This window comes from Urocitellus parryii, chromosome 2 (genome assembly GCF_045843805.1).
Source record: "Urocitellus parryii isolate mUroPar1 chromosome 2, mUroPar1.hap1, whole genome shotgun sequence".
NCBI lineage: Eukaryota > Metazoa > Chordata > Mammalia > Rodentia > Sciuridae > Urocitellus > Urocitellus parryii.
In genome coordinates this window covers 103,300,354-103,317,862 of record NC_135532.1, presented here as the reverse complement: position 1 = coordinate 103,317,862, position 17,509 = coordinate 103,300,354, and the positions used below count along the sequence as shown (strand labels likewise).

The 17,509-nt window shown below is 46.6% G+C and overlaps 1 protein-coding gene across 3 annotated transcripts in view; it reads left to right on the top strand.

Annotated features, from left to right (window-relative positions):
* Window positions 1-16,824, top strand: part of Nmnat3 (nicotinamide nucleotide adenylyltransferase 3) — a 109,698-nt gene extending 92,874 nt beyond the window's left edge. For 2 of the 3 annotated variants that reach the window (XM_026385064.2, XM_026385063.2), the window contains 3 exons: window positions 5,354-5,537; window positions 10,068-10,147; window positions 15,691-16,824. In XM_026385064.2, the coding sequence (XP_026240849.2) occupies window positions 5,354-5,537; window positions 10,068-10,147; window positions 15,691-16,073 (647 nt within the window). In that variant the 3' untranslated portion in view covers window positions 16,074-16,824. The remainder of the gene's footprint in view (window positions 1-5,353; window positions 5,538-10,067; window positions 10,148-15,690) is intronic. The other variant, XM_026385065.2, reaches the window with a different exon arrangement.
* The last annotated feature ends 685 nt before the right edge of the window (window positions 16,825-17,509 follow it).

Genomic DNA, 17,509 nt, shown 5'->3' with positions numbered 1-17,509 from the left:
GTGTATATTTCTGCCAGACAGATTAATTCTGCCAGATTCCCAGGTGGAATGTCTAACATACAGGAAGAAGTAAAATGTTGAGAAAATAGTAAATACATGAAAAAACTTAAATAAGCATTGGTTGCATAAAAGAGAATAGCAAGTAGCAAGATCTAAAAGAATAAAGACACAGCAAAAATTATACATGTAACAAGAGGGTGGTAAATGGAGTTAGTCTTTTGCTGTTAAGGAAAAGTCTATCTTCGCTTTTTTTCCTTAATAACACAAAGGTTTTGATTTACTTTGGTGGTAAGATTATGTAATTTCTAAACAATCTCAAAGAGAAAAAAATTGAAATAATAAAATCAAACATAGGAAAAGTAACTAGAATATGGTGACGAAAACATAAAATAAGATGGTACCTTTGAACTCAAATATTAGCATTCACATTAAACATAAATAAACCTGTGTTTCAGTTAAAAGTCAAAAATTGTCAAAGTTGACATTAAAATGTTTTCATGGGCTATTTACAAATTCTTGCTTAAACAGAAGTATAGACATTGAAATTGAAAGGTGGAAAAAATACACCATAAATATACTCACCAAAAGAAAGCTGTTAAGCTATATTATCACAAAAATAAGTGAATTTTAGAAAACCATAATTTTACCAGAGATAAAGAAGCTCAATTCACATAAAGATACAGATATAAGACATATGAATTATAGATATAATATATATCAAACAACAGTTGAAAGAACTAAAGGGAAAAATAGAAAAAAATCTAAAGTGAAAGATTTTCTAATGGGATTAATACAGCAGGTCAGGTGGAACAAAAAAATCAGTAAGAATATAGATATAAACAAAACAATGAGTAATCTTAATTGAAAGGTCAAATCATTACACCAGATAATCACAGAATACAAATCTTTCCAAGCACCCATGAAGCATTTGCCAAAACTGACCAAATACTGGGACATAAAGCAAGAGTCAACACATTGCAAATGATTGAATCAATTTAGAGTATGTTCTCCGATTATGAGTGAAACTAAATTGGAAATCAATACCAAAACTATAACCCACATGTCACAATATGTTTGGTAATGAAAAAATGATATCTCCAAATAACTCATAGATCAAATCAGACATCATAGTAAAAACTAGAAAGTATTTTGAACCAAACAGTCATGAAAACACTCTCTATCAAAGCTTCTGAGATGCAAGTAGAAATGTGCTCAGAGGGAAATTCTTAAAGCCTGAACTGTGTATTTTAGGAAATAGAACAAACTGCACATTAATTAGCTGAGCACATATCACAAGAAGTTAGAAAAAGAACAGCAAAGTAACAACACGAGAGTGGAAGGATAGAATTAATAAAAATAAGAACAGAATTTGGTGGAACACAGAAAAGAAGCATTCAGGAGGGAAAAATCAATATGCCAACAGTTGGTTCTTTCAAAAGACTAATAAAATAACAAACCTCCAGTAATACTGTGCAAAGAAAAAGAAAGGGATGCAAGCAGCCTTCGGAATGAAAAAAAGCCATCCATACAGATGGCCCAGACATTGAACAGATAAGAAAACAGCATGAAGAAACTTACGCCAATAAATTTCAAATGTTAGATGTAGTGGACAGAAATCCTAGAAAAATCCAAGTTGCCAAAAATTATAATGAAGAAACGAAAATCTGAATCATCTTCTAACCATTAAAGAAATCGAATCAATTGTCAATGATGTTCCCACAAATTAAATTCAAGCCTCATCAGACCTCACTGGTGAGCTCCACCAAACAGCAAAGAAAAAAAAAAATGTTACTTCAGTCCTCCACAAGAGCCCTGTCGGGGTATAAAGAGGAAATTCCTCAACCCTTTGTATGAGTCTGGCTTCACCTTGATACCAAAAGCTCATCAGGACATTGGGTTAGCCAGCCTTGGGTCACTCGGTGTCACCAAAATAACCTGACAAGAACAACTCAGAGGAGAAAAAGTTTTAAGGTGGTTCACAGAGTCAGAGTTTAGTTTATGGTCAGCCGAGTTTATTGCCCTGGGTCCAAGGTGAGGTGGCATATTGTGGAGGAAAAGTGTGCAGAGAGAAGCTGCTTCAGGACATGGGGACTGGGAATCACAAAGAGAGAAAGGGAAGGGACTACAGGGAATGTGCACCTTGACAGTGCAAGCCCCCACACTGACCAACCACCTCCAACCCTGGCCCCACCAGCCTATAGTTACCGCAAGGTTAGCCCTTCAGACAAGGATGGATGGATTCGTTTACAGCTCTCACAATCCAACCATGTCATCTCTGAACATTCCTGTTTTATTAACACAGGATATTTTGGAGGACCCCTCATATTCAAACCATAACATTCCACCCCTGGCCCCCAAAAGCTCATGTCCACCACATAATGAAAAATGCATTCAGTTGATTTTTCAGGAGACCCCGTAGTCTTAGCAAAATCTCCCCAAATCCAAGTTCAAAATGTCTTCTGAGACTCAAGGCAGACTCTTGGCAGTGAGCCTCTGTAAAGATCAAGAGCAATTACATATATCCAATACACAGTGGCACAGAGTAAATATTATCATTCCAAAAGGGAAGAATAAGGGCTTAGAAAGAAGGGGTAGGACCAAACAAGACTGCAGGCAAACAGGTCCCTTAACACCACCTATAGCCTCTTGGGTACCTGGGGGAAGATGTTCTCTCCAAAGGGCTTTGGAAGCTTAGGGAAGGCTCTGGCCTTGCCAGTTGCTGTGCTCATGGTCTCTCCCTTAATCTGGTTCTCTCCGCAGCCAGCAGATTTTCTCAGCAGATAGTCCATGTTACTGGCATCTTTTAATTTCTAGGGTCTGCCTTCCAGCTTCGTCCCCACCTTCACAGGGCCACTTATCACCCTCTCAGGGCAATCTGCACAAATGCTGACCCTGCTCCACCTTGCCTGGCACTCCCAGATCTTTCCTCAAAATTCTGGTGGAACCCTCCATGGTGGCTTAACTTCAGCTTCCTTCATTCCCTCAGAACCAGCAGCACGTGGATGATGCCAAGGTCTGCCACCAGCTCATGTTGACCCCTGTCATCTTAGCCATCTGCAGCACCCTCTCAGTACCTGGGTGGCTGAGCACAGTGTCAAAATTTTCCTAGGACCCCTTGTGCAAGCAGGGCATCACCAGGATCTCAAAGGAATTTTTCCTTCTACATCCTTAAGCCTGTGATGGGTGTGGTCTTGCAAATTCCTGAGATGCCTTCAAGCTTTCTTTTCCTCTGTGTGAAGTACTTAGCATCTCTTTCATGGCTAACATCTCTTCAACAGTCACACCTTTCTCCCCCCCCCCTCAATTTTAAATGCACTATTTTGGTCAAACTGCAAGTTTTTATTCAGCTCTGCTTTCCGCTCCTGATTCTCACAGTAAATTTGGCTAAAAGCAAAATTCATGCCACTGACTGAATGCTATGCTGCCTTGGAATTTCCTCCACCAGATTAATTATCCCACTGCTTTAAAATTCAGAATCAGGCAAAGTCTCAGGACATAGGAAATGTAGAAAAGTTCTTTGCCAGAGTGTCACATGAAGAGCCTCTAGTCCAGTTCCCTCTAGATTCCTCATTTTCCTCTGAACCCTCATGAGCATAGTCCACATTCCTATAGGAATTCTGGTCTTCTGGGCTCCCACCAGAATTTCCCATTAAGCTCTGCTCACAGCAATGTAAGATTTATCTATTCTGCATCCCCAAACTTTCCCAAACTCTTCCCCAAAATCAGTTCCAAATGCCTCTGAACTACATGGTCAGGGATTGTAAAAGAATTATAGACCCATCTTCCTTCCCAACAACTTCCCCACCCGAAATACCAGTTTCTCTGTTAGTGAGCTTTGTGTCACTGTGACCAAAATACTTGACAAGAATTTAGAGGAGGTAAAGTTTATTTTGGTTTTTATTTCAGAGGTTCAATACATGATTGTCTGAGTCCATTGCTCTAAGACCAAGATGAGGCAGCACACCATGGCAGGAGGCCTACCAGAGGGAAGCTGCTCAGGACAGGGCAGCCAGGAAGCCAAGAGAGAGAAAGGGGAAGGGGTCCCAGGGGAGGACCGCCCTTCCAGGGCACACCCCACTGACCCACCTTCCTCCGGCCACATCCCACCTGCCTACGTTTACAGACAGTTAGCCCAAACTCGGATGGGTTGATTAGGTTATAGCTCTCAGAGTCCATCCGTTTTACCTCCAAACACTTCTGCATTAACCCAGGAGCGTTGCGGGGGGTGGAGGGGGGGACACCTCACATCCAAACCATAACAGACCGTAAGAGAAAGAATTATAGAGCCGTCTTCCTTCCCAAAAGTAACTAGCAAAGTGAAGCCATTGGTGTCAGTTTATCTAGAAATGCAAATGCTAGTTTTAAGACTAGAAAATTAATCAGTGCAATCCACTATATTAACTGACCCAAAGGAGAAAAATTGCACCATCATTTCAACAGTTGTCCATCAGGGGGATAAAATGATAAAATCCAGTCTTCTTGCATGTCAGAGACTCTTGAGCTTTCGATAGAGAATGTCTCTAAAAGTAACACTGTCCAGATCAAGTAGACTCAGCTTCAGAAGAAAGGCCAAGTGTCATGGGCTTAATACATTAAAGTTATCTCCCATCACACAGATCCCATGCAGGTTCACGGGATCTATGGGGAGTTTCTGTGGCAGATGAGCACAGCCCATGGCTATTCCAAGACAGGCCTCTCCTTCCACTCACAGCAAGATCCTCCAAAGTCAGCCCACCCAACTATCCCCCAACCCTGCTCCATGCTGCACCCCATCTTACACCTTGCAGCCTCAGTGCCGATTTGGACTAAGAAACTACGCTTACCCATTGTCCCCCACAGGGGACATCATGATGTTCCTCAAACATTTTTATTTCTTGCACTGGGGATTGAACCCAGGGGCACTTGACCTCTGAACTACATCCCCAGCCCCCTTCCCCAACTTTTTAACACTTTTGAATTTTATTTTGAGACAGGTCCTCAGTAAGTTGCCGAGGCTGGCCTTAAACTTTCGATCCTCCAGTCTCAGCCCCACAAGTCTCTGGGATTACAGGTGTGGCCCCTGCACCAGTCTTCCAGCATATTCTGTCTCTGTGGGCCCGTTGCTCTGTAGGCTCTGCCCTTGCAGCCTTCCTCTCCGATAAAAGTACTGCAGGGGGGTGTAGAAGACTGTTAGGGAGGCGCGAGATCACAGAGTGATCTCTTGCCCTTGCCCTTGCCATTGGCCCATGAAGGAGAGCATGCCAGGGTCATGCCCGCTCAGGACAGTCAGAGGTCTTAGCACCTGCCTGGACTCACACCGCAGGGTGGCAAGCATCTGTCTGGACATGCAGCGTCATTGTTCTCTCCTGCCTAGGAATGTACCAGGTGACCCAGGGCATCATCTCACCTGTCAATGACGACTACGGGAAGAAGGACTTGGTGGCTTCTCATCACCGAGTGGCCATGGCCCGGCTGGCCCTGCAGACATCCGACTGGATCCGGGTGGACCCCTGGGAAAGCGAGCAGCCACAGTGGATGGAGACGGTGAAGGTGCTGAGGTAAAGGTGGTCATGCTCTTGTGTCATGACCTGCAGGGTCCGTGGAGGAAGGAAGGGAAGGGGAGCAGAGTGGGGCTTCATTCAGACCTCTTCAGCCAAGGTCTGAGAAGTGTCTCCAGTGAGAGAGACCGACAGTCACCTTTTCAGAGAGGTCCCCAAGCCACTGTCCATCAGGAGGCACTTGTACTTGTGGAGAGACCCCCCTAATCTTCTGTCAGAGAGCTGTAGCATCAGGCCCTGGGCCATCACTCAGTTGCTATGTGACTCTGATCAAGTGACTTAACCTCTCTGAGACCTATTTCTTACTTGTGAACTGAGGACAATAAAACCTAATGAGGATTTTTTTTTAATATAAATAACTCTCATAACCTTGAACAGCCTGATACCTTCATTATGATTATTTTTGTCATTGACTGGCTTGGAAATTGAATCTATACAATAATCTTTTTTGCTTGCACAAATCCCAGGTACTCTAAATCTAGACTTTTATGTAGAATAGAAAAAAGGAAAGACTGTGAATCTAGAAATAGTTCCTCAAGATTTTTTTTCCTGTCTGTCTTTTGAAATTGCTGTTACTGTTCAACATAAGTAACACAGCTCTTCCAAGCCCAGGACCAGGGTATTTGGGGGAGAAGCAGGGAGTTTCATCTGCCCTGGCTCTCAGCAGAGGGTGAGAGGGACTGCATCACCATCGGTCACCTCCTTCAGCTCCGTGGCAGGGACTGCAGGCTGCAGGCGGGGTCTTCTATTTGGAAGCACCAGGATTTTCACGGAATGGGAGGAACACGGAACAAGTCATTGGCAGCCCTGTCCATAATGTGTTCAGCCTCGGTTGTTTACTTATTTTCGGAGGCACTTGGAAGGAAACTGTTTGAGTTTTGAGTAAAGGTAAACATGGAGACTGCATGTCCTGGTTCCAATGACTTCACCTTCTGCTGGGGAAGAACAGCTAGGAGCAAGTCACCAGTTACAGCGCCACTTCAGAAGCTGCTGCTGAACCGAAAGGAGAGCAAATAGGAAATACTTGTCAAGATGTGTTCACCCTTTTTTTTAAACCACCCCTTGGGATAAGCAAAGGCTCATATATTGAAAACTGCACAAGGAATAAATTTGCACCTCAATCATCCTTTTAGAATGAGTGACGGTCTCATTTGTCTAGGCTAACAGAGGGGAACAGAAGCAAGACAATAGATGACGCAACAAATCACTTAGCCTGCAGGGATCTGCCTTCCCTGCCACGGGAGAGGCAGGTTGCGAGAGGCAGGTTGCGGAGGGCACAGGCTTTGAAGCCAAACTGACCAGTGGAATGACTCGGTGTAAGTGGCATGGCCTCCTCCCTGAGCCTCCATTCCTCACCTAATAAAATGGGTGACATCATCTACCGCACAGGATTCTGAGATGATGCAGCAAAAATCTGGTTTATGGGAGGTGCTGGATAATGCCAGCTCTCCTCTCTGCATCCTCAACATGAGGCTGACATGACTTCTCCTCAGAGCCCGTCTGTCATTCATGGATACACAGGCAGTGACCAAGAGTAATTTAATGTCACTCATGCTTCTGCTGCAAAATGCAAGTGTGAGCCACAATTTTACTGCACATACTCCTTATATTTTTTTATTTCTTTCTTTTTTTTTTTTTTTACCATATTCTGTATTCCACCGCTGGCTATACATTGGAACCACCTGGGGAGCATGGAAAAATATAGGTGGCTGTGATATCACTGGTTGGGGGCGGGGTACTGAAATTTTTGAAGAGTTCCCTGGTGATGCTATTGTGTGGCTAGTGTTGAGTCCCCCAGACTCGGTCACTGAGCATGTAACTCACTTCTGATTTAAACTGAGGTCCACTCAAGGCAGTGGTCAAAAACCCTGGCTGCAGGGATCACTTGGAAAACTTTTTTTTTAAATGCTCACCATCATCCCAGAGATTTGGGTTTGCCAGGGTGGACTCTAAGTGTGGGTCAGAGTCCCGGATGATTTATGCGCTGGCGTGGTTGAGAATCATGATGTAGATAACAGTTTTCACGGAGAGATGATTGGAGATCTTTTAAAGGTTGAAAATCTGGTTAAAATGGTCAAGTCAGGTGGTGTGGGCAGCACGGCAGGAACTGGTCCCATCATTGCTCCATTGAGTCTCCTTCTGGTAGAGTCCACGGTGGATCTATACCACAGTGACACAGTAGCAAATGACAACAGGATGAATCTCTCAGTGGTATCAATTCCCCATGGAGCTTATTGAAGATTATTTTTCTTTTTCCCAGATTGTTTATTTATTTATTTATTTATTTATTTATTTATTTATTTAGAATCTTGGCCACTTTCGTGTCCCCAGGGCATTGGCAGCTTTCCTTCTCTGGGAGCTGTGGGCAGGAGGGTCTCACGGTGCCAGCTCCTGTGGCCCATCACCCACTGTCCTCTTTGTCCATTCCAAGCATGATCTTAAGTCGTCCTCGTTCCACAGATGAGAATACTGAGAGGCTAGTCACAGTCACACAAATCAGCAGGAGGTGGCACTCCAGTCGGCCCCACTCTGAAGCCATGCCGTGGCCATCTCCAAGGACAGTGACCTGCCGGCTGGGAGCATGGGGTAGCTGTCTTTGCTCTTGCCATTCTCACCCTCTGAAGGGGCTTCCTTGGAGATCAGGGGGCTGCTGGGGACACAGGGAGCATGCTGCCAGCATCAAGTCACAGGCCCAGTGCTGGCCACACAAGGACAAGCAGCAGCAGCAGTGGCCCCCTGGCCCAAGAGACAGAGAGGAAGTCCACAAGGAAAGCACCCTTGGTACTGAAGGTCATCATTTGAACAACAAGATCCAGAGAGCCAAGATTCAAAGTAGAGAAAACTTGAACTTGGAGCTTAGAGACAAGTAAAACGAGATGCCAGTCACTACCTTAAGGCCCCGCCTGATGCCAGGCTCCCTCATGCACATGGCTCTAAGAGCTCTGCAACTCTGAGAGGTTGGGTTCAGCCCCATTTTACAGATGGGGGGATGGAGGCTCTGGAAGGCTCAGCAACATTCTCAAAGTCCTACAGTCAGAAAGCGGAGGGGGCACTCAAACCTACTTCAGTCTGAAGAGTGGGCGCAGACCAAGCCGGGGCATACCTTCAGAGAGGAAGCTTTCCAAGCCACGCGGCCAAACAGCCATGGAAGCAGCCTAGCCAGGCCCTGGGGAGACGCAGCCGAGTCTCTGAAGCAGTCGAAGGGCCTTGGGCCAGGGTGAGATGTCTCCATGTACCCACTCCTTCCCTGGCTCCTGAGTTCAGGAGTCTGCAAGTGGGCACTTTCTAAGGAAATAAGAATATGAAGGTGAATGAAATGAGGTCCTTATTCACAGTCTGGTGGGACGACAGACTGAGGAGTGTTACCCTAACAACAGGTGAACTCTATTGAGCAGGTCCTGCAGGGGCTAAGCTTTCCTGTTCCGCCACGCCTCCTCCTGGTCCCAATCAGCAGGGGCCGCTTCCCCAGCCTTTTGCAGGGTAGAGCACTTTCTCTGTGGTCTTATAATATGTGCTGCAGATGAGGCCAAGTGAACTTTCATGATCAATTAACAGATGAGGTCAGTGAGGCTCAGAAAGTGTCAGTAACTCATCCAGGTTCTCTGAGCACTTGGCTTGTACTTGAACTTGAACCCACACGCTCTGGCTGCAGAGCATGTGCATTTCCACCAGGCTCCGCCCCCTCCCACAGGCGGCTCTAGCAAAGGCATAAAAATAAGAAGAGGGAAGATTGGGTCCGTGCAGGAAAGCATGTACGGTGATTTCCTGTGTTCCATAAGAGAAGAAGGTGCAGGTACCTCCTGGCTTAAGGAAGACAGATGGTTTAAAACGCTGAGCATGCCCAGTGGGTGCAAGTCTAATCCTCTCCAAAATGCTCAGTGCATCCATTAACTCTTCATCTCCAGTTGGGCACTGTCATCACCTCCTCTTTGCAGAACCATTCACAAAGACCCGGAATCCTTCCCCCAGGGTCACACAGCCTCGGGGGAGCTGGGACTCCCCTCAGGCCATCTGACTCCAAGCCCTGGCTCTCAGTCATCACCCTGCTGCATTTTAAAGCACTGGTTTATACTAAGAGCAGGGTCTCTCTAGAGATTGGAGGATGTGCCGGGGCTTGGTGTGAGTAAGCTCCTCACTTTCACAAAAGCCCACCACACAGGCATTACCACTCGGCTTTCCAAATGAAGCCAGGTGCTCAGCTCTGTCCCTAATGGCTGGGTCCTTCACTTCCACTCAGTGCTGACCTCTGTATTTTTAAAGTGGGAAATATTGAAGGAAATGTTGAAAGAACCCACATGGCACAGAAAGTAGTGAGGTTCTTGGAGGGGACTCTCTGGGACAACCCAGATGGCATCTGCTTCCTGTCCCAGCACCTGGCACAGTGCCAGGCACACAGGGTGCCCTCAACAAATATTATAGGATGAACAGATAAAGATGGATAGGAACAGGTCAGGACTTAAATTCTGAGACCCCTGGGTGGCTCTGGGGATGGGAGGGCCACATACCTGAGCCCCTGTGTTTATGTTGCAGGCACCATCACAGCCAGCTGCTCAGATCTCCACCCCCGATGGAAGGCTCGGACCCCGGCCAGGAGCCCTCAGCACCCACAGGTGGGTGCCCACTCTCTCTCCACAGGAGGGGGGATGCCAGCGATCCCTGTGAGCATTGATAGTGTCACAGCTGCGGAGGACTTGAGGCCAGTCCTCTGAGCTCAGACAAGGAATGTGCTGCCCACCTGGTTGGGTGAATCTGTCAAGGTCAAAAGCTCAGGTTCAACTACCTGCCATCCCTCTCCTCCATAAATTATTGTGCTAACTTGGTATTTACTGCCCAAAGGAGTTTACCTACCCCGTGACCTGTGCTTGTGACATGGATTACAGGGATACACTGGTGAGTGTTGCTGGGATTCTTTTAAAAGCCTTATTTAGCCTTTTTGAATTCAAACTGTGTCATTTAAAATGTGGACAGAGAGAGTAACACTTTCTCACAGTTACTCAAACCTATTTTTAAGGGAATTTATAGTCAATTTGGATGATCCCCTAACCCTGACCCCATGTTTCACCTCTTGTCACCTCCTGGTGGTTGATGGAGGCTTGTGCCTGTGACTTCAGGGGACACACAGCCCTGGTATCCATGGACACAGGCATGACCTTCTTATGAAAGCAAGCAGGGTCCCCACATGGTGGTGGGGGTCAGGGGTGGGGACAGGATGTGATGTGCAAGGGAACACTGGCCCCACTGGGCTGAGATTCCACCTGTCCATCTGCTCAGTCTTCTATTATGGGGTCCACAACTTGAGTTGGTAGGACACACTTCCACACTGCCAAGGAGAGGTGCACCTAAAATGTTTTAGCCACGCAGAACTTTCCAGAACCTTAACTACGTCCATGTGCATTGTGACTCATCAAGAAAGGGAAAATGCCCTGAGCCATCCCTACTTTTTAACCCTGGAACTCTTTTCCAATGCCTTTTTGTGTTTCTCAGACCCAATGCTCCCGAGCAGGAAGGGAGCACACTTCTAAAAGGACTTGGAAATGCCACCAGGCCCTGACAGAGGAATGCTGGTCAGTGGATCCCACCCAGCAGAATCACCTGAGGGCTGCTCAAAAACACTGATTCCCAGGCCTTCTGAGTGGGAATGGGGCCCAGGGATCTGGATGTTTAATAAGCACTTGGGGTTTATTTTACAGCCAGTTTGGAGGACTTTGCACCAGAGTAAGAATCTAAGAAGGAGTTCTGGTGCCTCCTACATATGCTCCCCGGCACTTCCCTGGGCCAGACTCTGGGCTCAGACTGAGAACAGGGACAGCCAGTGCCAGCCCCTGCCCTGAGCTGGAGACAGGTGTAAAGGAGCAAGTCCAGGCTTGAGTCAGGAAGGTGACGACTGAGTCCCACCCACAGGCCACGTAGGCTCTGGAGGTCAGAGGTATTTCAGGACAGAAGGGCAGGCTAGGGCAAAAGGCAGGAATCGGCATCCGTGTGGGGCACTCTGTGCCCGGGGAACACCACAGCCTGCAGGGAGACACGGGGAGCAGCCAGGGTGGCGTGGAGACCCAGCCCTCTCGAACCTGCTCTGCAGAGACTTCCAGAGTCTGTCTCCTCTCTTTCCCTGACTGTTCCTCTTCCCCTTCCCTTCTTGGCTCCCGGGTGGAAACCCTCCCTGTCCGGCAGGCTCAGTCCTGAGGCCACCTTCCCTGTGAAACCACCCTAGCTGCTGTCATTCATGTGAACACTCTCCCTCTGCCAAAGCGCACCCCACGTTCTCCCCAGATCCACCTGGCTCTACCTGGCCCTGTACTATTTGAACTCTTTCTCTATTTTAAGACCCTATATTCTGCTTGTCTTGTTCTATTCTGTGCAAAAAGAAACTTTTCATGGAGTGAAAAGTGGACTTTTCAATTTACCAAAATATATTAGTTCCTTAAAAAAAAAAAAAAACTCTTTATGCCCTTTGCTTGACAATTTCTCCTTTGAGGAATCCAGCTAAGGGGACTATTAGAAATTGGGACAAAGATGTATACAGAAAGATGTTTGCACAGCAGTTTTTACAATGGCAGAAAATTAAAGCAACCTCCTTGTTGAAATATAAAGGAATGTGTAAGTAAATTATACTGTATACATAGGACGAAGAATCTGCATAAAAGGTTTCAATGATATGGAGAAACCGTTATGAAGAAAGCAGGGAAAATCAGGATACGATACCATAGATATTACCTCAAGTCTATAAAAAAATGATTATGCTTTCACATTTGCTTACACGTCTAACTCAACAGAAAAACTTAAGGAAATACACAAATATGTTGGTGGTTTGTGTTGAAAGCAGAATGATTTTTATTGTTGCTGTTGTTATTTTCTGTTTTACATACTTACAAATTTTCCATATGCTCCCTGAGGAACACATATTTCATGTTTGTAATCAGAAGAAAAAGTTAGTGATTGAAAACCAGAAGGTGCAGTTTTCTCAGCCTCTGTTTGGCTTTCCCTGACATGGTATGTATGTTACGAGTGACACATTTCTAAGGGACCATCTTGTGCGCTGTCTTCTGCTGTGTGCTGTGTGTTGTTACACCCTGGGATTGCAAATTCTGTGATGAGTTCAGCCTGGCTTTGCCCATCACTTCTGTGATTTGCTGTCCTCCTTGGACTCACCCAGAGTCTTGTGGGTTGCTGTGTCCAGGAGCTCCTTGGGTGAGACCCTTGGGAGTGGATGATGGCCCCCGTCCTTTAGAGTTTGGCTCTCTATCTTTTGTGAAGGTGGTCCCTGCCCTTGGCTCCCGGGGCAGAGCCCAGCTCAGTGATGCTCAGAGGGTCCCTTTCCATTAATCAGCAGGTGCTCCATCTGCACACACTTTTCACTGAATGGTTAACATGGGTATCACCCCTCAGATGCCTAGACCTGGCGCCATCTCTGTTTAGGACCCAGTGGTCCCATGCTTCTCAGTGTCTGTGGGGTTCTGTGACGGACATCATCATTAGTGGCTGTGCCAGGTGGGACGTTCACGCTGCATTCCTCCATCTCTCATTTCCATAACAGCCATGGTCATGGTGCTCATGTTTCCATTTCACAGCTGGAGAGACTGGCTAGGTGGCTTTCCAGAGTGCCAGCGAATCTAACATCCAAACCCAGGGTGCCCCTATAAATCTTGGTTTCCTCTGCTTTGCCAAGCCTATAGCTACTCAAAGGCAGAACACACTTCCCCCAAAATGCCCACAGATGCCCAGTTCATGTCACTGGGTCACCGTTAGGACAAACCACATTGAAAGCCTTTACACTGCTCATTGGAATTGTGTACTTTGGACTTGGACATAGTCACCCAGTCTGAAAATGTTATAGCACTGATGTAAGGGGATGTGAAAGGGATACATGGATGCCATTGCGAGACCTGAAGGCAAGACAGCTCAGAATTGGGGTCTGAGGCCTATGTCACCATAGGAACTGATCCACTGCATGATGTCACCCGGAATAACGGGTACCTTTGGCCTCACAGACCTGCCTTAATGGGGATCTGGGGTCGTGTGGGCACTTGTCCCCTCTAGACAAGGGTCAGAGTGAATAGTACCCTTCCTGTCATGGTTAATACACCAAACAGGACCTATACGGAGCGAATAGGAGGAAACTTCCCCCACATAAACCACTGGGAGAAGAAGGGGGTGTCTTCTCTGTTCTCTGACCTGTGGAAACAGAAGGCATGTGCCCCAAGCCCCAGGAGACCCTGGAATTTAATGGACATCATTTAGCACCCACCCACAGGAAGGCCACAGAACACACAATTCTTGAAAACTCAAACACTGATCAGTGGTTGAATAATAAGAAATTAGCTGTAGAACAGTGTAAGTCCATATGTACAATGTGAGCAATGAGACCAACCCAGAGTAGTGAAAAGTGTGAGTTACTAAATGAATTTTAAATGCAACTTTATTAGTTTAAAAAGGCCTGGCATTTAGGAGATAATTCATAAGTGCTGAATGGATATTTTGGTGAGTAGACAGGTAGATAAATAGGTCCATGGATAAGTTAATTAATTAATTACGGGCAGTTAGCACATAATAGCACTTACTCCGTGCCAACCCCTCTTCTAAGTGCATTGTACTTATAGACCTATTCAATTCTCAAATAATCCTCTAAGTAAGTACTACTCACAGCCTCATTTTAAGAGATCACATGAGCCTCTGAATGGCAGGGCTGGAATCGGGGTCGTAGGTGTCTGCACTAGAGTGTTGGTGTGAAGCCACCAAGAATTCACACTCGCGTGAAGGATGGAAGGTTTGAATGTCATTCACTGTACCAATGGCATGCCGCTGGGGAGGGGGGGAGATGGAAAGTGTGTTTCCATAACTACATCTGGCTCTTTGAACAAGTCCTATGCCTGTTGTCTCAGGGATGGGGAAACCGAGGCTCAGAGAAGGTCTTGGTACCATACCAGCCTGTGCCCAACTGAGGCCAGACTCAGACCTCTGCATGACACCATTCGTCCCTCACATCCCACCCATGGCCAGCCCAGTTTTTTGTAAACCCTCCTCTCTGGTCCATGTCCAAATTCCTTCAAATGCTCCACTACAGAGGAGCCCAACCCACCCTGTACCCCTAGTGTAGTCCTTCCTTCCTGAGGCAACATGGTGATAAAGATACCAGCCCTCCAGGAGCCCAGACTTCTCCATATACTGAAGCTGAGATCGGTTTCTGGAAGGACCAGAGATCTTGCAACAAGCTTTAGCATGGACCTTGGTTTTCCTTTTCAACAATATGAATGGGGATGGGAAAACCCTGCTGGTCCCCTGTGCTCCAGTTATGATGCACGTACAGATTCCCACCAGCAGGCGGCGGCAGAGCCTAGCAGTTACAGATGCCCCACCTGGAGGCAGGCTGCCTGACTCCTGACTTCTGGGACTAGCTGAAGACCTCACTTGCCTCTCAGAGCCTCAGGCTCTTCTTCTGCAAAATGGGCACAAAATGCCTGCCTCATAAAATTGTTCTGAGGATCACATGGTATCATAACACAGTGTTGAGTAACAATGTCGTACTGACCACCTAATTAATGTTAAGCGTGATTTTCTCATCATAATCAGCATGATAGAACAAATCCCCAAAACTTACCCACCCTGAGTTCTGAGACTTGACATACTGAAAATGACAAGGTCCCAACTAAGGTCTTAAAGATTCTTTGGTTATTCAAAGGGCCTTTATACCTCACCTTCATGATGATGTTTTCCGTAGAAGTACCAGGTCCTAGTGCCTAATAAATACACCAGGAGGCAGGCATGGATCCCAGATATGGCAGTGACTTGTCCAAGAGCTTTAAAACCCTTACCCTGCTTCATAAAGGGGGATTCTGGGGACAGCATGACCGCCTCTGATCCTGCAATCACAGACAAATCCTTTATAGCACTGGTGGGGGGGGGGGAGAATCCTTTTTGTATTATTTGGCATTTTGCCAAAATTAAACAAAAGCTGTATTGATGAAATCATCACTTATAACCACAGGCCCTGAAATAGTTTCAGATGCCATTGCTTGCTTTTTCTTGAGCGGAACACAGAAACATTGAGTTCTCAATACCTTCCAAGAAAAGCACTGGCCGCCAGTCCCCGGCAGAATGTCTCCTTTCCAGGCGGCAGCCTTGGGTGCCTCTCTGAGACCCGCCCTTGTTTTCACAGCTGCGCCCCAGCTGAAACTCCTCTGCGGGGCAGACATCTTGAGGACCTTCCAGACCCCCAACCTCTGGGAAGACGCACACATCCAGGAAATAGTGGAGAAGTTTGGCTTGGTGTGCGTGAGCCGGGTGGGCCACGACCCCAAGGGGTACATCCTGGACTCGCCCATCCTGCGGAGGTACCAGCACAACATTCACCTGGCCAGGGAGCCCGTGCAGAACGAGATCAGCGCCACCTACGTCAGGAGGGCCTTGAGCCAAGGGCAGAGCGTCAAGTACCTGCTGCCTGACCCTGTCATCGCCTACATCAGGGACCAGGGTCTCTACACCAAGGACAGTTCCTGGCAAGTCACAGGCACCCAGAGGGGCCAAGGAAAGACGAGCTAGGAGGGACTCAGCCACCCCTCCTCCACCCAGCACCTCTGGGGAGGGGGTGGTACAGTTTTTGGTTTGCTTTTGGGTTTTGCTTTGGGTCAGCATTTTTCATTTGTTTTATTTCTACAGTGATGTTACCCTTAAGTCTTGACTCTCCTGCTCCAGGACAAGATAGCCTGCCCCCACAGCAAGGACAGACGCTTATCAAGGAAGTTAAAATGATGGGGCAGGTCCTAAGGATCAGGCAGACCCTCTCAGCCACTGCATGGTAATTAGCTCTCCACACACTGAATACCATTCTGTGCGCCCCAGGGTCCGAGCAGAATTGTCCACGTGCATTTTTTAACTAGGACCAGGTGCAGCATGCTGGTCTTGATTGGCGGGATTTGACAGGATGCTAATTACTGAACAGTGGGCCTTGTCAACATCCTGGTTTCAAACAGAATAATACTAAACGGAGGAGTCAGAAATTTGGAAATTTGCTGATTTCCACGACCTCTTGCCTTACAAACCATCGTCTACCTGCCTGCGGGCCTTTCCTCAAATTTCAACTAAACTCTTTCTAAGGCGCGATCCTCAAGTATTATTTTTGATACAGCGAGTATTTTTAACACTGCTATTCTCCAAATGCCAGAGCTTCTGGTTTCCCTGCTTCTAAAAAGGAACGGAGGTAAAACAGATGCCTGTTTTAGATGTTTTTGAATGTTTTATGACTGCTTACCTGTTGGAATATTGGCAAAGGGATAAATAATAAACTGACATCAAAAAGTGCTAATGAAAAGTTTCTCTCTTTTTTTTCTCCCTTTGTTATATTATTAATGCCTGGTGTGCCGGCTGTTGCTCTTCTTTTTAGTCACTCCAAGAAATTTGCTACTGTTCCTACTGGAATGACATGAATTTGAAAGTTTGTGTCCTGGGTCCAGGGAGCACAGGAAATAATCGCTTTTCAAGGTCATGCAAACAGTTTTCTCATCCAAAGCACTGGATCAGTGCCTCTGTTCAGGTGGCCTCAAAAGGGAGCAGGGGCCCCTGGTGTGTTCAGATCTGACATTGCACTCCAGGTCTGGCAAGGGCTTTGGGGGGCCTGATTGGTTTTGGGTTTTACTCCACACCTGCTGACCACTGACTGCACTCAGAATTTGCTTCTGCATAGCTCTCCTCTGGCTCAGCTTTGTTTCAGATTTAATGGTGCAGATAAACAAAGGGCAGGCAGGAAAAGCTAATGCTTCCTCTAAGATACCCCAATATCCGTGTTGTATCCTGAAATCAATATTAGAAAATCAATATCAGTAAAATTTAAACTAAAATTTAAACTAAATGAGGGTAGGACACTCATTTAAGACCCCCCAGACTTCCCTCCCCTACTGGACTCTGCTCTTGAGAAGGTCCCTGAGGACCTCAGAACTCAGGGGAAGAGGAATCAGACAGTCTTGTCCAAAAGCTACCAC